Source organism: Aureococcus anophagefferens (assembly GCF_000186865.1).
Source record: "Aureococcus anophagefferens unplaced genomic scaffold AURANscaffold_2, whole genome shotgun sequence".
In the NCBI taxonomy this organism is placed as follows: Eukaryota; class Pelagophyceae; order Pelagomonadales; family Pelagomonadaceae; genus Aureococcus; species Aureococcus anophagefferens.
In genome coordinates, this window is record NW_008705562.1 from 1,347,977 (window position 1) to 1,368,939 (window position 20,963).

The following is a 20,963-nucleotide window of genomic DNA, read 5'->3' on the forward strand; positions in this document are numbered from 1 at the left end:
GGTCGTCGGCTCGCCGGCGGGCGCGGCGACGCGGAACGCGGGCGTCGGCGCGTCGAGCGCGTCCGGCGACGACACGGGCCACCGCACCTGCGCGAAGTTCCGCCGCAGGCGGCAGACCGTGACCTCGTGGAAGTACTTGGCGACGTCCGCGAGCGCCATCCAGAAGACGCCGTCGTCGGACGCCAAACACCGGCCGTCGTCGAGCATGGCCCGCGCGGCCTCCGGCAGCGCGGCCCACTCGGGCCCGCCCCTACTCCAGGGCCCGCGCCACTCGCGCTTCGCCCAGGGGTTCCTCAGCTGGACGAGGCGGGCTTTGCCCGCGCCGACCGTGACGTCGACGACGCGCAAAACCGCGTACTCGTGCGCGTTGAGTAGACCGACCCGATCGTAGATCTTCTCCTCCTGCGCCTCGTCGGCGCCGAGGCCCGTGAAACCGCAGGACGCGGAAATAATAAACCCGGAGCGGTGCGCGTGGACCAAGGCGCCGTGGAGCTCGTCGAGGCCGCCCGTTTTTTTAAGCATCTCGTGGATCTTCGGCCACGTCCGCGTCGGCAGCCCCGTCAGCAGCCCGAGCGCCTCGGCGGCGTTGCCGCTGTCGAGCGCGCCGTAGGAGCCGTGGAGCTTCGCCGCCGCCTTCTCGACGATCGCGGGCCAGAGCGCGCCCGCGTCGACGCCCGCGAACGCGGGCCGGCCGTCGCGGCGCGCGGGCACCGCGTCGTCGACGGTGACGACCCGGAACTCGCCCGCGAGGCAGAGCCGCGCGGCGAAGACGCCCGCGGCCGACCGGCCCGAGTCGTCGGCGGCCCAGACGAGGCGCCGCACGAGCTCGGGGAAGTTCGCGAGCACGCTCAGCGACGACAGCAGCCAGCAGTCGCCGAGCGCGCCCTGCCCCACGTCGCGCGGCCGCGGGCCGTCGGCCCCGAAGAGGCCCACGGGCCGCCCGTCGGGACCCGCCAGGGCGCCGCCGCGGACCCAGCCCGCGACGTCCTTGGCGGAGTGGGCCGGCAGCGCGTAGCCGTCGCGCGATAAAGCCGCGGGACCCTGGAATTTGTCGTCGACGTACTGGCCGCCGCGCTTCTCCGCCGCGGCGCAGAAGGCGCGGCCCGCGGCGACGTCGCTGCGGAACTTGTCGTCGGCCGTGAAGTAGGACCGGCCCGTGGACACGCGCGACCGCGCGTCCCTGGCCCTCGTCGCCGCCTCGGTCCGCGGCGACGCCGCGGGCGGCGGCGGCGGCCGCGCCGCCGCCGCGCGCCGCGCCGCCGCGAGCTCGCGCTTCAGGGCCTCGCCGCGCGACACGTAGGTCTCCATGCGCGCCGCGAGCTTCGCCGCCTTGGCGGCGTCGCGCTCGACCTTGACGATGGCGAGGAGCGCGCCCGCGGCGTCCATGTAGCGGGCCAGGGCCGTGGCCCTGTCCCCGGCCTGGTCCGCGGCGACGGCCTGCGACGCGAAGTTGATCGCGATCTCCAGGTCGGGCGCGACCATCGCTAGAAGAATCGGTCGCGCCTCTCAGAAGAAGGCCGTAGCCGGGCACATGCTGTGATCGATGCCGTGGCGAAGCCGGACTTGCCTACAAGTGCAGGGCAACAACCAAGCCGCGGTGATGATGAGGGCAGCCATCGTCGTCGCGCTGCCCGCGGCGCTCTGCGCCGCCGTGGCACCGTCGCGCGACTTCTACCGCAACGGCACGTCCCTGCCGTCGCTGGGTCCGCGCCCGTACGTCTCGGCCATCGTCATGAGCTACAACCATAAGGGCAACATCGCGAAGATCGCCGAGCTCCTGCACGCCGAGCCTGGCGTCGGCGAGATCGTCGTCGCCGAGGACGGGTCGACGGACGGGTCGCCGGAGGCCTGGCGCGCGCACCTGGCGCCGCGCGACAAGCTCGTCGCGTCGGCCGACGTGCACGAGATCCGCGCCTACAACGGCGGCGCGCGCGCCGCGACGGGCGCCGTCTACTGCTTCCTCCAGGACGACGACCTGCCGGACGACGCCGGCTGGGCGCGGGAGGTGCTCGCGCTCTTCGAGGCCTTCCGCGGCGCGCGCCTCGGCGTCGTCAGCGGCCTCGCGGCCGAGGTCTGCCAGGTCGAGCTCGGAGAGGTGCAGGTCGACCACCCGGCGGCGATGAAGAACGCCAAGGTCACGCGGCCCCTGCCCTTTGTGGCGCCGGACCTCGCCGGCGCGGCGCCGGGCCGCGGGAGCCCGCCCTTCGCGTTCGCGACGGAGGCCTGGCTCTCGCCGCTCTGCGTGAGGGCGGACGCGTGGGCCGCGCTCGGCGGCTTCGACGAGACGCTGTCCGCGCCGGGCGAGCCGGGCATCGGCCTCGACATCCACCTCTCGCTCCGCGCGGCCGCGGATTTCGGGTTCACGGTGGGCGCGCACGGCGCGAAGTTCACGAGGGGGGTGGGCGGCCACGGCACCGTGTCGGACCCGGCCAAGGCCGCGCTCCGCCTGCGGAAGCGCAACGAGATCTCCCAGCGCATCCGCCAGGTCGCGGGCTGCCGCTGGCCGCCGGAGATGCTCACCCGGGCCGCGGAGCTCAACGCGCGGTATTTGCGGCCCCGCGCGGGCGCCGAGGACCAGCGCGCGGCCGTCGAGGCCCAGTGCAAGCCGTTCCTCCGGCGGCCCTGCCCCCCGCGCGGCCAGGGGGGAAGGCGACCGCCGTAAGTCGCGGCGGTGGAGGCTTCTTACTAGCCGCGGGGCTTATTACATGAGGAAGGCCGCGGCGGCGATGGCGATCTCGTCGGGGATCGCGCGCGGGAGGCACGCGCGGAGCAGGACGCACGCGGCTTCGCGCTCGGCGGTGGGACCTGCATGGGCCACGGCTGTGTAATCACCGTCGACGGTCACGCTGCCGTGCTGCACGAACTCGACGACCGCGTCGAAGCCGACGGCCCGCGCGATCGCGACCTTGTTGGCGTCGTTGTCGTGCGCGAGGTGGCGCAGCGCCCACACGGCCTGCAATCCGCCCCTCCCGCTCCCGTCGCGCACGAGGTCGACGAGCGGCGGGATGCCGCCGGCCTCGGCGATCAGGACCCGGTTGGCATCGTTGATCGCGAGGTTGTGCAGCGCCGACGCGGCCTCCTCTTTGGCCTCCGCGCTTCCATCGCGCAGGAGCGCGACGAGCGGCGCGATGCCGCCGGCCTCGACGATCAGGACCAAATTGGCGTCGTCCCCGCGCGCGAGGCTGCTCAGCGCCTTCGCGGCCTCCGCTTTGGCCTCCGTGCTCCCGTCGCGCAGGAGCTCGACGAGCGGCGGGATACCGCCGGCCTCAGCGATCAGGACCTTGTTGGCGTTGTCCCACGCGAGGTTGCGCAGCGCCTCCGCGGCGCACTCTTTGCCCTCCGCGCTCCCGTCGCGCAGCAAATCGACGAGCGGCGGGATACCGCCGGCCTCAGCGATCAGGACCTTGTTCGCGTCGTCCCACGCGAGGTTGCGCAGCGCCTCCGCCGCCGCCGCCTTCGCTGCGTCGTCGCCCTCTCGCAAGGCGGGTAGGTAAAACGCGATCACATAGGCCATAGGGACATGACCTACCCGCTTTGCAAAGCGCGGCGGAAGTTTCCGTTCAACATTATCCTTGATTCTTCAGCCGAGGTGGCCACCAAAAGCTGCCCACCCAATACTTGGTAGCTGCTCGCACGATGGCCGCGATAGAAAGCAAAGAGTGGCCCGTGGTCCGCTGGCAGGTGCAGGAGCGGACGGGCGACTTTGAGAAGTGCGTTCCCCAGGACGGTCTCGGTGATCACGCGTGCCACACATAGGTTCGTCGAGGAGGCCGGCGCGGGCAAGGAGATCGCGTCTTGCTCCGGTGTCCTCCACGACGGTCTCGGTGATGATCACGCCGCACACAGGTACATGCAGCAGGCCGTCTCCGAGGGGTCGAAGCCCAAGTTCGACCTGGGCATCGCCGACGGCAAGTGGGTCCGCGTCGAGAAGGGCGTGGTCATGGACCGGACGGTCGCGCCCGTGCCGCTCGACGGCGCGGAGATCGAGGACAAGGACATCCTCGGCAACGTGATGAAGATCACGGGCGCGCGCGAGGGCGACGACAAGGTCGTCGTCACCATGAAGCGCGACGGGAGCGACTGGTCCTGCACCAACACCTACGAGCGCTCCGGCGACTCCTTGACGATGACGCTCCTCAACATGAAGGGCACGACGTTCACGATGTCGATGAAGACCATCGTCGAGAAGGACTACATGGCCTCCATGGGCAGCATGTTCTCCTGAGGCCGACGGCCGCCGCCGCCGGCGAGGTGTCGGCGCGCCTTTCCCGCGCGCGTCGTCGTCGTGTGACCTAATGCTACACATGTTACGCCGCGCCAGTGGCCCCGGCGCGCATGGGCAGCAGCCCGAGGTCCGCCATGCGCGCGAAGTGGGTCCGCGCGGCGGCCTCGTCGAAGGACGGGCACAGGGGCAGGCCGGCCCGCGCGAGCGCGGCGTCCGTCGCCGTCGACGTGAACGCCGGGAAGTCGGCGATCTCGCCGAACTCGTCGAGGACGGGCAGGAGCGGGAAGAGCGCGTTCTCGCCCGGCCCCGCGGCCTTGACCCGGTCCTTCCAGTCCGAGAAGGGCACGGCGCCCGCGCCGACGTCCGCGCCGAAGGCGCGCGCCCACGCGAAGAGGTCCGCCCACTGGAGCTCGGCCTCGGAGAGGTAGTGGAAGCAGCCGCCCAGATTCGCCGCGTCGGCCGCCAGCGCCGCGACGGCCGTCGCCACGAAGTCGACGGGCGCCGTCCGCTCCGTCCACGAGATGTCCGGCGCGGATCCGAGCTCCGCGGCGCCGCGGAGCGCGAGGAAGAGGAAGTCGTCGAAGTTGCCGCCGCCGCGGACCCGGTCGCCGACGACGCGCGGCGGCCGGTGCACCGTCACGGGCAGGCCGCGGTCCCGCGCGAGAAGCACGAGCCGCTCCGCGACCCACTTCGTCTGCGCGTAGCCGCCGAAGACGGTCCCGGGCGGCGCCAGCGCCGCGTCCTCGCCGAAGCCGTTGTCGCCGCCGCCGAGCGTCGACAGCGACGACACGAAGTGGAGCGGCACGGGCGCCGCGTCGTCCTCGCCGCCCGCGGCCGCGCAGAGCTTCAGCAGCTCCACGGTGCCGCCGACGTTCGCCGCCTTGAGCGCCTGGAACGGGTACAAAAAGTTCACGAGGGACCCGCTGTGGAAGACGGCGTCGACGCCGCGCCGCACCTCGTCCCAGGCCGCCTCCGTGAGACCGAGCCTCGCGAGCGCGAGGTCGCCCCGGAGCGGCGCGACGCGGCTCAGGTCGACGTCGCCGAGCGCGGCCTCGTCGCCGCCGCAGACGAAGTTCAGCACGGCCGTCCGCACGCGCGCCGCGGCCTCGGCGTCGTCGCGCGCGCGCACGAGGCAGTAGACGCGCGCGTACCGTCCCGACGCCGCCAATTCCCGTAGCAAATAGGACCCCACGAAGCCCGTCGCGCCCGTGACGAGGCACGCCCGCGGTTTCGCGACGCGCGCGGCCAGCGCCGCGGCGTCGTGGCGCGGCCGCGGCCGGATCGCGTCGTCGAGCACGACCTCGGACTCGAGGTCGAAGGCGTCGTCCGGCGCGCCGCCGCCGGAGCCCCGCGCGTCGAGCAGCGCCGCGAGCGCCGCGACCGTCGGCGCGGCGAAGAGCTCGCTGAGCTTCGGCGCCGCGCCGAAGACGCGCTCGACCGTGCCGAGGAGGTGCGCCGCGGAGAGCGACGTGCCGCCGAGGTCGAAGAAGGACCGGTGGACGCCGACCCGGTGCTCGTCGACGCGCAGCACCAACGCGAAGGCCGACGCCACGCGCGCCTCCGTCGCCGTCCGCGGGCCCCGGCCGTCGTCGGCGAGCGCGTCGTCGTCGCGCCGCGTCTCCGCCAGCGCGGCCCAGTCCGGCGCGGGCAGCGCCCTCCGGTCGACCTTGCCGTTGGGCGTGTAGGGCAGGCGCGCCAGCGGGATGAAGGCCGACGGGCAGGCGTGGGCCGGCAGCCGGCTCCGGCACCACTGGGCGAGCTCCAGGTCCAGATCCGGCGACGGGTCGCCGCGCGGCACGTAGTAGCCCGCGACCTTGCCCTCGGCCGCGACGGCGACGGCGACGTCGACGCCCGCGTGGCCCGCGAGGGCCGCCTCGATCTCGCCGAGCTCGCAGCGCATGCCGCGGATCTTCACCTGGTCGTCCGCGCGGCCGACGAAGTGGATCGCGAGCGAGCCGTCGCCGCCGCGCCGCCACCGCGCGAGGTCCCCCGTGCGGTAGATGCGGTCGCCGCCGTCGAAGGGGTCCGCGACGAACTTGCGCGCCGTCACGTCGGCCATGCCCATGTAGCCGTCGGCGACGCCCAGGCCGCCGACGACGAGCTCGCCGACGACGCCCACGGGGACCCGGCGCAGCCGCGCGTCGACGACGTCGCAGGTCACGTGACACGACAGGGGCCGGCCGATGGGCACGTCGTCGAGGTCGAAGCCGCCGCGCCGGCCCGGCCGGGGGATCTCGAAGAGCGTGGATAGCACGGTGCACTCCGCGGGGCCGTAGTGGTTGTCGACGCGGAGGCTCGCGGCCGCGGCCGCGTAGAGCGCCGCGGGCGGGAGCGTCTTCAGCTTGTCGCCGCCGAAGTAGAGCACGCGCAGGTCCGGGAGCTTCGGCGGCGCGGCCTCCGCGTCGTAGAAGGCGAAGAGGAGCTCGACCAGAGGCGTCGGGAGGAGGCAGAACGTCGCGCGCGCCTCCGCGAGCCGCTTCGACAGCGACGCGGGGCAGGCCCGCGCGTCGTCGTCGACGATGGCGACGGCCGCGCCCACGGCGAAGAAGGGCCAGACCTCGAGGTTCCAGGGGTCGAAGCCCGTGCCGACGCACTGCGCGGCGACGTCCGCGGCGCGCGTGCCGTACTCGGCCTCGTGCCACCCGCAGGCGTGGGCCAGGGCCCCGTGGCCGACGACGATGGCCTTGGGCGCGCCCGTGGACCCGGACGTGTACTGGACGTAGGCCGCGTCGTCCTCGGCGACGCGCGCCGCGGCCGCGGCCTCGAACTTGCGCACCTCCGGGAGCGGCTCGCGCCGCGCGGCCTCGAGCATGTTCCGCGCGGCGCCGGCGTCGAAGGGTAAGAGGGGCGCGACGTCGCCGGACGCCTCGCGGCCGATGTCGCCGTAGAGGGGCCGCTCCGCGACGAGCACCGCGGCGCGCGCGTTCCGCGCGAGCCGCTCGAGGCGACCCGGCGGGTGGGACGCGTCGAGGAGGCAGTAGGGCCGGCCGCTCGCGACGGCGCCGACGGCGGCGGCGACGACGCGCCACGTGCGGGGCAGCGCGACGACGACGGCGCCGCCCGCGGCCCCGCCGACGTCCTCCGCGTCGCCCGCGTCCGCCGCGAGGCGGCCCGGGCTCGCCGCGCCGTCGCTCGAGAGCCCCAGGGACCGGCCGAGGTCCGCGTAGTCCACGGAATCGCAGACGCTGCGGCTCCGGCCGTCGTCGGACGAGCCCTGGGAGTCCGCGGACGACTGGCGCGACCGCGGCTCGCGCGGCGTCTCCGACGAGAAGAGGCCCCGGAGCTTGCCCGCGAGCGTCGGCCGCCGCAGGGGCGTCGGCGGCAGCGACGCCGTCGGCGCGCGGCGCGTCGTCGACGACAGCTCGTCGACCGTGTCGGCGAACTCCTTGGCCAGGCGCCGCAGGTCGCCGTGCGAGAGCGCGAGGCCCGCGGCGTCGTCGAGCGCGACGGCCGCGCCGCGCGTGTCGGCGCTCCGGAGCCACTTGGCGAGCACCGTGCCCCGGACGCGGTCCGGGTCGCCGCCGAGGGCGGGCCCGCGGCGCGCGGCCTCGAGCTCGCCGGCCTCGGCGGCCGTGACGACGTCGAGCTCGCCGAGCTTCGCGTCGACGGGCGCGTCCGCGACCGTCGCCACGAAGGCGGCGAAGCGGTGCGCCAGGGCCGCCGCCGTCGCCGGGCGGAAGAGCGCCGTCGCGTAGGTGACCTTGCAGCGCAGGGACCCGTCGGCCGGGTCCGCGGCGACGCTCAGCGACACGTCGAACGCGGACGTCTCCGAATCCGTCGGCAACGACTCGAGCCGCAGCGCACCCTCCAGCTCCAGCGACGACCCGGGGATGGCCAAAAAGGGCGTCAGCGCGTCGCCCGGCGCCGCCGCGCGCTCCAGCGCGAAGAGGGTCTGGAAGAGCGCGGGCCGCGACGCGTCAAAGTCCGCGGCCAATCCTAGATCGTCGACGAGCTTCGCGAGCGGATAGTCCTGGTGGTGCACGGCGCCGACGACGGCGTCGCGCGCCGCGGCGAGCGCGTCGCCGAAGGTCGCGTCCGTGTGGAACGCGATGCGCAGCGGCATCGCGTTGACGCAGTGGCCCAGAATCTTCTCGCGCTCGTCCGTGCCGCGGCACGCGAGCGGCGCGCCGACGACGATCTCGCCGCGCTTCGCGTCCTTCGTGCGCTCGTCGGCCCGCGCGTGGCGGTGGAGGAAGGCCGCCCAGGCCGTGAGGAGCGCCACGTAGAGCGTGCAGCCCCGGTCGCGCGCGCGCGCCTGGAGCCTCTCCGCGACCGCGCCCTCGACCGCCGCCGCGACCGTCGCGCCGGCGAACTTCTGCAGCGACGGCCGCGGGAAGTCCGTCGGCAGCTCGAGGATCGGCAGGTCGCCCTTGCCGACGAGCTCGCCGCGCCAGTAGGCGAGGGACGCCTGCGCGTCGGCCGACTCGAAGTACGCCGCCCGCTGCCACCGGCCGAACGCCGCGTACGACACGGCCGGCTCCCGCGCCGCCCCGGCCTCGCCGGCGACGCGCCGCGCGTACTCGCGGGCGACGTCGTCGAGCAGCAGCCCCAGGCTCCAGCCGTCGCAGGCGACGTGGTGCAGCGTGAGCTGGAGCTCGCCGCCGAGGGCCTTGGCCGCGCGCTGCGCGGCGCCGTCGACGAGCGCGAGCGACGCGCGCGTCGCGCCGTCGAGGGTCGCCGCCGACGCCTTGCCGCCGCTGCCCGTGTCCCGCGGCGGCTTCTGGGGCGTCTTCGCCTTGAGGGCCGCGCGCGTCGACCGCCGCCGCGCGGGCGACAGCGACCGCGCGCGCGCGCCGTCGCCCGAGGCGTCGCGCCCCCGCGCCGGCGCGTCGTCGTCGGCGTCGACGTAGAGGCGCCCGCGCAGCAACGGCCCCTCCTCGAGGTCGAAGGGCGTCCGCGCCTCGTCGCGCCGCAGCGCCGCGACGCGGTCGTCGTCGAGCCCCCGCGTCCGCACGACCTCGAAGTCGAGCTCCGCGTCCCCGGCCTCGAGGACGACCTGGACGGGGTCGCCGCCGTCGCCCAACGCGTAGACGGTCCGCAGAATCGCGTGGCGCTCCTGGACGGCCTCGAGCGCCGCCGACAGCGCGCGCGCGTCGAGCGGCGCGCGGATTCTCGCCGCGAAGCACACGTTGTAGTGCGCGTCGTCGGGCGCGAGGCGCCACGACAGGTACATGCTGAGCTGGTTGTAGCTCAGCGGGTGGGGGCCCGAGGCCTCCGCCCAGGCGTCGCCGGGGAAGGCGTCGAAGGCGCTCGCGATCGCGGCGGCCTCGTCCGCGGCGTCGCCGCGCGGGCCCGCGCTCGCGGCCTCGAGGAACGCGGCGAGCGCGCGCGCCGTCGGCGCGTCGAAGATCTTCGACAGGGGCACGTCGACGTCGAAGGCGCTGCGGAGTTTCGCCGCGAGCTGCGTCGCCGCCAAGCTGTGGCCTCCGAGATCGAAGAACGACGCGGACGCGGGCACGTACGACGATCCTAGAACCTGGGCGATGAGCTCGGCGACGATCTCCTCGAACTCGCCCCGGGGCTGGTCGCCGACGCCGTCGGACGCCTCGAAGTCGCCGCAGGTCGCCGTCGTGACGTCGGGCAGGGCCTTGGCGTCTACTTTCCCGTTCGGCGTGTACGGGAGCTCGTCGAGCAACACGTAGCGCGCGGGCACGGCGTAGCTCGGCAGGGCGTCCGCCGCCGCGGCGCGGAGCTTGCGGACCGACAGCTTCTTGACGAGGTCCGCGGGCACGACGTAGGCGACGAGGAACGCGGACGTCGCGTCGTCCGCGTCGGGCACCGCGAGCGCGACGTGCGCCGCGGCGACGTCCGGCCGCGCGCCGAGCGCCGCCGCGACCTCGCCGAGCTCGACGCGGAAGCCCCGGATCTGCACCTGGGAGTCCAGGCGCCGTAAGAAAACGAGGTTGCCGTCGCCGCGCCACCGCACGAGGTCGCCCGTGCGGTAGCACCGCTCCGCGGCGCCGCCGACGTCGAGGTCGACGAACTTGGCGCTCGTCAGATCCTCGCGGTCCAGGTAGCCCCGGGCGACGCCGACGCCGCCCACGAAGAGCTCGCCGGGCACGCCCACGGGGCACAGCGTCTTGCCGTTCGCCGTGTCGACGACGAACAGGCGCCGGAGCGCGAGCGGTTTCCCGATGGGCGGCGCGTCGAGGCCGCCGCCCACGTTAAAGGCCGCGCAGGCGATCGTCGCCTCCGTCGGGCCGTACTCGTTGAGCAACTTGAGGGACCCCAGGAGGTGGTCCGGCAGCCCCCGGTGCAGCGCGTCGCCGCCCGTGTGCGCGGTCCGCAGCGCCGGGCACGAGTCGAAGCCCCGGCCCTTCTCCAGCTTCAGCACGAGCTCCAGGAGCGCCGTCGGCACGAAGGCCACGGTCACGCGCGACCGCCGGAGCCACGCGCAGAGCGCGCCGGGGTCGACCTTGGCGGCCTCGGGCGCGAAGTCGACCGCCGCGCCCACGAAGAGGCCCGGCCAGACCTCGAACCCAAAGGCGTCAAAGGCCGCGCCCGCCACCTGGGCGAAGACGTCCTCGCAGCCGCAGGGGTCGCCGTAGACCTTCGTCGCCAGGTTCCAGCACAACGCCACCAGTCCGCCGTGGGGCACCAAGACGCCCTTGGGCGTGCCCGTGGACCCGCTCGTGAAAATGATGTTCAGCACGGGATCCGCGCCGTCGTCGTGCGCGACGGCCGCGGCCCTGGCGATCTTCCGCGGCGCGGCGTGGCCGCGGCACGCGCCGTGGGCGCCCCAGAGCGACCCGCCGAGGCCGCCCGCGACGGCGACGACCGCGCGCTCGTCTTCGTCGTCGGCCAGCGTCGCGCGCCACATGCCCGCGCCGCCGACCTCGTCGCCGAGCGTCACGAAGGCCTCGCCGCGCGCGTCGTCGAGCACGAGGATCGCCGCCCTCGACTGCAAGACCACCGTCGTCTTCCGCGCGCGCGGCACCTTGACGTCGATGGGCACGTAGGGCCGCTTGCCCAGGGCCGCGCCCAGGAAGGCCACGACGACGAGCGGGCCCCGGCGGCAGCAGACGGCGACGCAGGCGTCGCCCGGCGCCGCGGCGGCCCACGCGTCGCGGAGCGACGACGCGCGAGCTGCGAGCTCGCCGTACGTGAGCTCCTCCATCTCCGGCGGCTCCTGCGACTTGAGGCGCCGCAGCGCCACGCGGCCCGCGTGCGCCGACGCCGCGTAGAGCACGTGCGCGTCCAGCAAACGGGCGACGCCCGGCCGGGAGGGCGCGGCGTCCGCGCCGACGCCGAGGTCGCGCGCCGCTCGCTCGTCCGCGGGCCCCAGCAGCGGGAAGTCGAAGAGGGGCGCGTCGACGTCGGCGACGCTCGACGCGACGAGGTTCGCGAAGGCTCTCAGGAGCCGGTCGCCCGTCGCCGCGTCGAAGAGGTCCGCCGCGTAGAGGAGCTCGCACCGCGCGGCGCCGCCGCCGCCGACGACGACGGTGAGCGTCGCGTCGAAGGGGCAGCTGCGGCGCGACGCGGGGAGCGCCAGGGGTTTCAGCGCGAGGCCCCGGCGCTCCCACCAGGCCCCGTCGCCCGCGTCGGCGCCCGCCGACGGCGCCGTCGCGCCCGCGAGCACGCGCGCGAGCGCGCCGTCGTCGCCCAGGGGCGTCTCGTGGAGCGCGAACATGGTCTGGAAGACGGCGTGGCGCGACCCGTCGCCGGCGCCGCGGCAGGCGGCGTGCTCGCGCGCGACGTCCGCGAAGGGCAGCGCGCCGTGGCGCCGCGCGGCCTCGAGCGCGCCGCCGACGCGCCGGCAGAGCGCCGCGAGCGTCAGCGGCCCGTCCGCGCCGTCCTCGAGGCGCACGTGGAGCGGCAGGCTGTTCACGCAGCAGGCCACGAGGTCGTCGCCGGCGCCCCCGAGGCCGTCGCGGTTCGCGCCGGGCACGCCGACGACGACGTCGCGCTGGCTCGCGAAGCGGCCGAGCGTCGCGGCCCAGAGCGACGCGTAGACGCAGAGCGGCGACACGCGCCACTGGCGCGCCCCAAAGGCGACGGCGCGGACGAGGGCGTCGTCGAGGGCCGCCGCGGCGCAGCCCGCGCGGAACGTGGGCCTCTTCGGCCGCGGCCGGTCCGTGGACACGTCGAGGGCCGTCGCCGCGCCGCCGTCGCCGCGCGAGAACGCGTCGCGCCAGAAGGCCACGGCCGCGTCGCGCCGCGGGCTCGACGCGTAGGGCCCCCGCTGCCACGCGGCGACGGCGCCGAGCAGGCCCGGGGTCTCCGGCCTCACCGCGTCGCCGCCGTACGCGTCCGCGACGTCGCGGAGCAAAATCTCCAGGGCCCAGAGGTCGACGGCGACGTGGTGGAAGACGAGGGCGAGGGCCCGCGGCACGCCGCCGCTCGTCACGAGCGTCGCGAAGACCAGCGGACCGTCGCCGTCGAAGGGCTCCGGCGTCCGCGCCGCGGCGGCGGCGACGGCGGCCGCGGCGTCGTCGCTCTCCGTCGCGGACCAGCACGCGGACGCCGCGGCGTCGCCGTCCAACGGCTCGGCGTAGCGCTCGCCGTCCTCCTCGACGTAGCGCGTGCGCAGCGCCTCGCGCGCGCGCACGACGGCCTTCACCGCGGCCTCGAGCCGGGCGGCGTCCGCGTCGGGCCGGAGCCACGCGCACACGGGCACGGCGTAGAGCGACGCGCGGCCCGGGCCGGACCGGTCCCGCTCGAGCCAGAAGGCCTCCTCGGACCGCGTCGGCGGCCGCCGGCCGGCGCGCGGCGCCGCGTCGAAGCGCGGGAGCGCGGGGCCGGCGTCGTCGTCGTCGCCGTCGTCGCCCGCGGCCTCCTCGAGGAGGGCCGTGGCGAGGCTCCCCGCCGGCGGCGCCGCCTGGCCCTTGCGCAGCGCGCGCGCCACGGAGCGCACGGACGCGCTGCCCCGGAGCAACGCGTCCGCGAGGTTCGCGCCCCTGGCGAGGTCGGGCACCGCGAGCCGCAGCGCGGACGCGACGCGCGCGGCGGCGAGGGACGTGCCCCCGAGCTCCGCGAAGACGTCGCCGGCCCGCGCGCTGCCCGACTTGAGCAGCAGCGCCCGCTCGAAGGCCGCGGCGACCGCGGCCTCGACGGCGTCCGCGTACGTCGCGCGCGGCGCCGCGCCGTCGCGCGCGTCGACGTCGTCGCAGTCCTCGACGGGCGGCAGGCGCCCGCGGTCGAGCTTGCCGCTCGGCGTCAGCGGCAACGCGGCGACGCGGAGCACGCGCGACGGGACCATGTACGCCGGCAGCGCGTTCGCCGCGACGCCGCGCGCGCCGCCGTCGCGCCGGAGACTCTCCAGCTCGTCCTCGTCGACGACCGCAAAGGCCACGAGGACCTTCTCCTTGACGGCCCCGTCGCCCGCGTCGACGACCGTCGCCGCGACGGCCCGGAGCGCGCCGTGCGCGGCTAGCGCGGCCTCGACGTCGCCCAATTCGACGCGGAAGCCGCGGACCTTGACCTGGTCGTCGAGGCGCCCGACGCACTCGATGACGCCGCCGGGGAGCCACCGCCCCACGTCGCCCGACGCGTAGAGCCGCGCGGCGCCGTCGCATCGGAACCGCGCGTCGGCGTCCGGCGACGCGCCGACGTAGCCCCTGGCGAGGCACGTGCCCCCGATGAAGATCTCGCCGCGGACGCCGACGCCGCAGGGCTCGCGCGCCTTGTCGAGCACGTAGATCTTCGTGTTGTCCACGGGCGCGCCGATGGCCGGCAGCGTCGGCCAGGCCGCGCCCGCCCGGAGCTCGTGCGCGGTGCAGACGTGGCTCTCGGACGGGCCGTAGTGGTTCCAGAGCGTCGCGCCGGTTCCGCAGGCCCGCAAAAAGGTGGCGATGCCCGGCGTCACCTGGAGCCGCTCGCCCGCGGAGACGACCTCCTTGAGGGCAACGGCCGTCGGCTCGTCGCGCCACGCGTCCGCGAGACCCGCGAGGGCCACGAAGGGCGCGAAGAGGCGCTCGACACCGCGCCGGGAGATGAGCGCCAGCAGCCCGGCGAAGTCGCGCCGCGTCGCGTCCGGGCAGAGGACGACGGCCGCGCCGGACCGCCACGTCACGAAGAGCTCCTGCGCGTGGACGTCGAAGGACAGCGGCGCGAACTGGAGCGTCCTGCAGGGCTCGAAGCCCGGCCGCGTCGTCTGCCACCGCACTAAATTGACGAGGGCGCGGTGGGGGAGGACGACGCCCTTGGGCTTTCCCGTGGAGCCGGACGTGAAAATCACGTACGCGGGCCGCGGCCCCCAGGGGCCCGCGGGCAGCTCCTCGAAGCCGCTGGCCCTCGACCGCGAGGGCGGCGGCGTGGACAGCGCCCCGCCGTCGTCGACCAAAGCGACGAGCGCCGCGTCTTCGTCGTCGCGCGCGCCCGCGACCGCGTCCGCGAGGCCCCGCGTCGCGACGAGCACGGACGCCTTCGACGCGTCGAGCATGTAGCGCAGGCGCTCGAGGGGGTAGGACGCGTCGAGGGGCACGTAGGCGCGCGCGGCGCGGAGCACGCCGAGGATACCGACAAAGGCCGCGGGCGCGTCGCGCGGCGCGCAGACGGCCGCGGGCGGCGGCCGGAGCGACGCGCCGTCGAGCGCGACGAGGAACGCGGCCAGGACGCCGCTCAGCCGCTCTAAATCCCCGTAGGCGACGCGCGCCACGGCTTTGTCCTTGGCCTCGAACTCGAGGGCCGGCGACGACGGGGCGTCGCGCGCCGTCTCCGAGAACGCGAAGTCGTGGACGCCGCGGCCGTGGACCGCGCCCGCGTGCGCGTCGCCCGTGTCCGTCGCGTTCCACTGGGCCACCAGACGCGTCTCGCCGTCCGTGACGAAGGAGCAGGCGTCGAGGGCATCGTGGTGCTTCAGCGCGCCCAGGCAGCTTTCGAGGAGCTTCTTGAAGTGGTCGCACGCGCGTTCGGCCGTCGCGCGGTCGTAGCGGTCCACGGCGTAGCGCACGGCGCCGGCGTGCTTCATGACGCGCTTCTTCGACCCCGCCGCGCTCCGCGCGAAGGGCGCCGGGTCCTCGCAGAGCCACAGCGTCAGACCGCTGTCCGCGAAGCCCGCGCGCTCCGCGGGCGGCGGCAGCGGCTCCAGGGGCACGCCGCCGACGTCGACGAGCTTCTTCGGCGCCCGCCCGAGCGCTCGCTGGTGCGCGTCGCCGAGGCCCAGGGCCGTCTCCGTCCAGAGCTCCGTGCCGGACCAGCGGCTCGCCTTCGAGGCCGTCTCGAAGCGCGCGCCGCGCATCGCGTCGCTCAGCAGCACGGCCTCGGGCACGTGGTCCTTGTGGGCCAGGGCGCCGTCGACGGCCTTGCGCGTCGCCGCCAGCGCGTCGCGGAACGTGCGGCAGCCGCTCAGGCGCACGCGCACGGGGATCCACGACGCCGCGTCGCCGACGACGAAGTCGAGGCCCAGGTCGTTCTCGTGGCCGACCAGGATGGACACGACGACGTCGCTCAGGTCGCCCTTGGCGCCGTCGCTCGAGCCGTAGCGCTCGTACTTGCCCAGCAGCGTCGCGTAGACCGCCAGCAGCGACACGAACGTGTCCGCGCCCTCCGCGCGGCGGCACGCGGCGTAAAACTCCGCGACGACGCCCGCGTCCACGGCAAAGGGCACGACCCGCGCCCGCCGCGTCTCCCGGCCCGGCGGCGGCGCGGGCCGGTCCGCGACGCCGTCCAAACTCAGCTCGTCCAGGCGCAGGCCGCCGAGCTCGCGGTCCCAGTACGCGGCCGCGCGCTCCGCGGCCGCGCCGCCGCGGTTGTGCGCGCGGCGCCACTCGCAGAAGTCGACGACGGGCGACCCGTCGCCGGCCGTGAGCAGGCGCGCGCGCCGGCCCTTCTTCGGGTCCACGAGGATGGCCGACACGCGGCGCCAGTCGTCCAAGAGGGCCATGAGCTCGCCGACGTCCGCGGCGAGGCGGTGCACGCACAGCAGCAACAGGCTGCCCCGGCCCGCGCGCGACGGCGCGCGGCCGTCGGCGTCGTGCTCGCTCTGGACGCCGATGTCGAGGAGCGTCGCGCGCAGGAGCTGGCCCCGGCCCACGTCCATCGCGCCGTCGTCGAGCGCCTCCTTGACGGCCGCGCGGAGCTCGTCGCTGTCCGTCGACGTCCAGCGCACGCGGCGCCAGGCGCTCGGCACGTCGCCCGCGCGGCGCACCTCGCGCGTGCCGCTCTCGGCGTCGTAGGCGCAGCGCAGCGCCGGGTGGCGCTGGATGAGCACCTCGAGGCTCCGCTGGATCGTCCGCGCGTGCGCGTCCGCGCGGAGGCGGAGGACGATGGGCGACGCGAGGGCGAGCGTCGGCGGCGCGGCGCCCCGCGCCTTGGCGGCGACGAGGTCGAGCACGAGCTTCTGGGGGCCCGCGACGGGCAGGCGCGGCGCCGCGGCCGCGCGCCGCGGCGTCTCCGGCTCCGACGACCGCCGCAGGCGCTGGTCCGGGAAGCTCCGCGCGCGCGTCAGGGGGAGGAACTCCTGGAGCGACCCGGCGACCTTGGCGAGCGAGCCCGGCGACGCGCCGAGCCGGCGGCCCGGGAGCGACGGCGACGTCCCTAACGACCCCGCGTCCGGGCTCTCGCCGAGGGACCCGGCGACGGGCGACGGCGGCGGCGGCGACCGCTCGCGGCCGCCGAGGAGCGTCGCGCCGCGGAACCGGCCCGCCTCGACGGAGCCGTCGCGGACGGACGGCGCGCGCGGCCGGTCGTCGCGGACGCCGTCGGCCCGGAGCATGCGCGCCTCCGCCGCCGCCGTCTCCTCGTGGGCCGCGGCGTCGAAGACGAGGGGCGTCGCCTGCTTCACGAGGCCGCCGGGCAGCGACGCCTGGAGGCTCGCGGCCGCCGCCGCGGCGCCGCCGCCGCCGCCGAGCGCGTGCTCGATGGCCCGCCGCCAGCCGTTGGCCTCGCCGCCGTCGCGGCAGACGAAGCGCAGCCCGCTCCGCCGCGTGCCGTCGGCGACCTCGACGACGACGCAGACGCCCCGGCGGCCCGAGCCCGACCGCGACTCGACGGCGACGCCGCGGACCGTGTCCAGGTGCGCGAAGCCCGACGGCGCCGGCGACTTCTCGTCGACGTACCAGAGCAGCCAGGGCGGCGCGAGCACGCAGACGCGCTGCTTGAAGTTCCAGCCGAGGTGCTTGCCGCCCTTGCGCATGGCGCCCTTCTTCACGCAGTTGCGCGCGGCGAGCGGGAAGGACGTGCGCTCGGGGAGCAGGATGCCGCAGCGCTTGATGACGTGCTCCATGGGCGAGTCCTGGGGCGTCGGCGCCGGCGACTCGTCGGCCATATCGCCCTGGCTCTAGGGCGTCGGCGACTCGTCGGGCAGCGTCGCATCCATCGCGACGGCTCCAGAAGAAGGCTGCCCTATGTTGGACTAGTTATTGAAGGGGAATGAAACCGATTTGCCCGGCTGCCCCGCCATCGACATCGAGAGCATGGGCGCCGACGTCCCCGGACCGCTGCGGCGCTACCGCGACGCGCAGCTGCTGAGCGCCGTCGGCTTCGGCGTGTGGTGGGTGCTGCTCAGCCCCGCCATCCTCGCGACCATCGGCCCCAAGGGCGTCGGCGGCGCGCGCATCGCCTACAACGCGGCGCTCTTCGTCGTGAGCCCCGTGGCCGGCGGCGCCGTGGAGCGCGGCGACGCGCTGCGGCTCCTCACCTGGTCGTCCCTCGGGCGCGTCGTCGTCTACGCGGCCGCGCCGCTTTTGTGGGCTTTCGTGCGGCAGTACGATCGCGTAGACTACGTCTTCGCGCCGTCGTTCTTCGCGCTCATGGCCGCCGACGGCGTCTTCGTCGCCTTGGTCAACGTGGCGTCCATCGACTGCGGCGGCACGGACCTCATCGCCGCGCGCCTCGGCCTCGGCGCGGCCGTCACCGACGAGCTCCGCGACCAATTCAACGCGTTGCACCAGCTCTTCCTCGACGGGTCCATGGTCGTCGGCGCGCCGGCCGTCGCCGTGGCGCTCTACGTCGCCGCGACGACGTCCGGCGACCTGCCGAACCAGAGCCTCGCGCTCCTCGGCGCCCTGGGGGCCGTCATGGTCGTCTCCTTCGGCGTCGCGGTCGCGCTCTACGGCGTCGTCGGCGCGGCGGCGCCCGCGCGCACACCAAATAGCGACGAGCCGCCGGCGAAGGGCGGCCTCCTGCGCCAGATGGGCGGGGCGCTCCGGGCCCTGCCGTCGGACGCGTCCTACGTGGCGTCGCTCGACGGGAGGCTTCTGTGGCGCGTCTTCTTCCTGGCCATCGACACGGCCGTCGAGGACGCCGTCGTCGCCGTGGTCTTGCCGGCCCTCGCCAACGAGCTCGCCTGCCACCCGCACGGCATCGCGACGACGGGCGCGGCGTACGCGGAACACTGCGACGGCGAGTGGCGGCTGCGCGGCGGCGCGTACCTGTCGGTCATCGTCGCCGTCGGCAAGATCGGCGGCGTCTTGGCCGGCGTCGTCATGCACGCGCGCGCGGCGGAGCACCAGGCCCAGGGCGACGCGCACTACCGGAAGCTCTTCAAGTCGTCGCTGCTCGGCGGGCTGTCGTTCCTCGGAGTGCCCGCGGTGGCCCTCGGCGCCGTCCCGGGCCTCGGCCGCGACGGCACCTACGCCCTGATCTGCCTCGCGACGTTCGGCTTCTTTCTGTTGATGACCATGCCGAAGATCGGCTTCGCGACGCTCCTGCAGCACATGGCGACCGCGAGCGACGCGCCGGGCCGCGTCTTCGGCTTCACGGCGGCCTTCATCATGGTCGTCGACTCGCTCGTCGTCGCCGGCCTGAGCCTGTGCGCGCCGTCGGCCGCGATGAAGCTCTCGACGTTCCTCTGGATCGCCGGCGGGTCCGTCGCGGCGATCGGGCTCTTCGAGGGCGCGTGCGGGCCCCGGCTCGTCCTGGGGGCCAAGGGCGACGGCCCGCGGCCCTCGCTCGGCGCCGACGCCCTCGGCGGGGACACGCTGGACACGGCGCGGCCGCTGATTAATGCGTAATTTAATCCCAAAGGTGGAAGGTGCTCCTGCGGAGGACCTCGGGGCTATACGTCTCTCCGAAGTCCGGGAAGACGTCCCACGGGGGCTTCGGTAGAATGCCGTCGTCATCGAGGTTGATAAGGATGTCATCGCTTGTTCTGGGCCGCGTCGTCACGACGTGGACGCCGCACCAGGGCACGTGCGCTTCGATCCGACGGACGAAAGCCGATGCCGTCGATGGTTGCGGGAGCGTCAAATCTTCCAAGACGAGGACGAGCGCGACGAGCGTGCGAGGCAAGAGCGCGAAGACGGCGTAATTCTCCGGCTGCCACCAAGTTTCATGCTCTGTATCGACATTGCAGATCAGCATCTCAAGGGACGGACATGCGGTTGACAAGTTTCTCAAGAAGGAAGCCATTTCAGGGAGCGGGAATGAGCTATCATTGAAACAGAGCTGCTTCAGGTTAGGAAGGAGCGGGACATTCTCGGGCAGCATTAGGCCCGATTTTGACATTCGTAATCCCATGATTTCGACCAGCCGGCCTGCCGTCTCCTCGTCTACGACGGCCGCGCTTTTGAACTCGGCTTCGTCATTGCCGGCGAGGAGGAAGCGGCCCAAGTAATCTAGACAAAGAATATCGAGGTCTTCCCCGATGGGGAGCAAGTTCACTTCGAAAACAGGCAGTTTCAAGCGCTGGACTTTGTGAAACAGCCGTGTGAGTAGTGACATATTTCGCTGGTCAAGAAGCGAGCCGCACCAGCGGCCAGGAGTAATATTGCCGGGGTCGAAGTTCTCGTCGCCGGCATCAAGTTGCAGCTGTTCCCGGTATTCATCGGACTCGTTCCTTCCCCCTGCCCGGCAGGAGTTGTGCCCTCGCAGCTCGAGGCCCAACGAGTCAAAAAGTGGAGCGAGAGCGGCCGTGTCCTCGTCGCGTGATTGTGAGGATTGCCCATACGTACATAGCTTCACCATTTCCAACCGCTGAAATTGCATTCCCGCTAAGCCAGCGCCCAAAGAGTACCAACGACCCGGACCACCATTGCTTCTAAGCATGATGTCGCGCGTGTGTCGTTCGGCCGCCGCCCGCACCGCGGCCGGCGCGTGCGCCCATGCGGAGTAGAGGCAGCGGAGACGCGGGTCCGATGTTTTCCGGTTCTTGGTAACCAGAACCAGATTCTGCCAGAGTTCAGGCGCGCCATGGTGCGCTTCAAGCCACGAGTGGTTCACGGAGAAGCGCCGCTTGAAGGCGGCGTCCTGATCGCAAGCGAATGTCAACACCAATTGAAGAGCGTCGGCAGGGAGATTCTGCATCACCGAATGGATGTCGGGCGACGTCACCGAGTCGCGCGGCGGCGCGGGCGCAGGCGCGAGTGCGGCCCGGCTGTCGGCCGGAGCTCCTCGAGCTGCTCCGTGGCTGCAATATTGGCTTCACACAACCGCGCTACGTCTTACCTTTCCCCGGCGCCGCTATCTTCGGCATGCGCGGCGGCGGCGCCTTCTTCTTCCGCCGGTCGTGGTCCGTGAGCGAGGACACGGTCGACGCCTGGGGCTGGTGGAAGACGGACGCCTTGCGCCGGTTCGGGTCGTTGAGCTCGTCGACGATGCGCTTGCGCCCCTTCTCGATGAGGGTCCTCGCGTTGCCGAGCTGGGCGTCGAGGCGGTCGATGTGCTTCTTCTGGGCCTTGACGCGGTCGACCGTCGCGAAGTGGCGCGCGAGGGACCGCTCGGCCGCGGCCTCGGCCGCCGCGGACGCGGCGTGCGCGGCCTTCTCCGACTCGCGGACCCTCGCCTGCTTCTCGCGCACGGCGCGCCGCTCGTCGATGGTCGCCTCGAGGGCGAGCCGCAGCGCCTCGGACCGGAGGTT

General features: G+C 74.2%; 5 protein-coding genes across 5 annotated transcripts; 2 read left to right on the forward strand and 3 right to left on the reverse strand.

The window, feature by feature from the left end:
* Window positions 1-570: 570 nt before the first annotated feature.
* On the reverse strand, window positions 571-909 carry AURANDRAFT_16362 (hypothetical protein; the record flags this gene model as incomplete). The annotated part of the gene is made up of 1 exon (XM_009035161.1): window positions 571-909. A coding segment is annotated over one exon (339 nt), but the record flags the coding sequence as incomplete, so codon positions are not given.
* A 691-nt stretch (window positions 910-1,600) lies between these two features.
* AURANDRAFT_61182 (hypothetical protein) lies at window positions 1,601-2,662 on the forward strand (the record flags this gene model as incomplete). The annotated part of the gene is made up of 1 exon (XM_009034783.1): window positions 1,601-2,662. One exon carries the CDS (start codon window positions 1,601-1,603, stop codon window positions 2,660-2,662), a length of 1,062 nt encoding a protein of 353 aa, XP_009033031.1.
* A 303-nt stretch (window positions 2,663-2,965) lies between these two features.
* AURANDRAFT_6667 (hypothetical protein) lies at window positions 2,966-3,481 on the reverse strand (the record flags this gene model as incomplete). Its single annotated transcript, XM_009034625.1, has 1 exon — window positions 2,966-3,481. A coding segment is annotated over one exon (516 nt), but the record flags the coding sequence as incomplete, so codon positions are not given.
* Window positions 3,482-4,294: 813 nt separating this feature from the next.
* AURANDRAFT_70689 (hypothetical protein) lies at window positions 4,295-17,432 on the reverse strand (the record flags this gene model as incomplete). The annotated part of the gene is made up of 1 exon (XM_009035160.1): window positions 4,295-17,432. One exon carries the CDS (start codon window positions 17,430-17,432, stop codon window positions 4,308-4,310), a length of 13,125 nt encoding a protein of 4,374 aa, XP_009033408.1.
* A 148-nt stretch (window positions 17,433-17,580) lies between these two features.
* AURANDRAFT_61184 (hypothetical protein) lies at window positions 17,581-19,119 on the forward strand (the record flags this gene model as incomplete). The annotated part of the gene is made up of 1 exon (XM_009034784.1): window positions 17,581-19,119. The coding sequence occupies one exon, from the start codon at window positions 17,581-17,583 to the stop codon at window positions 19,117-19,119; it is 1,539 nt and encodes a 512-aa protein (XP_009033032.1).
* Between the last annotated feature and the right edge of the window lie 1,844 nt (window positions 19,120-20,963).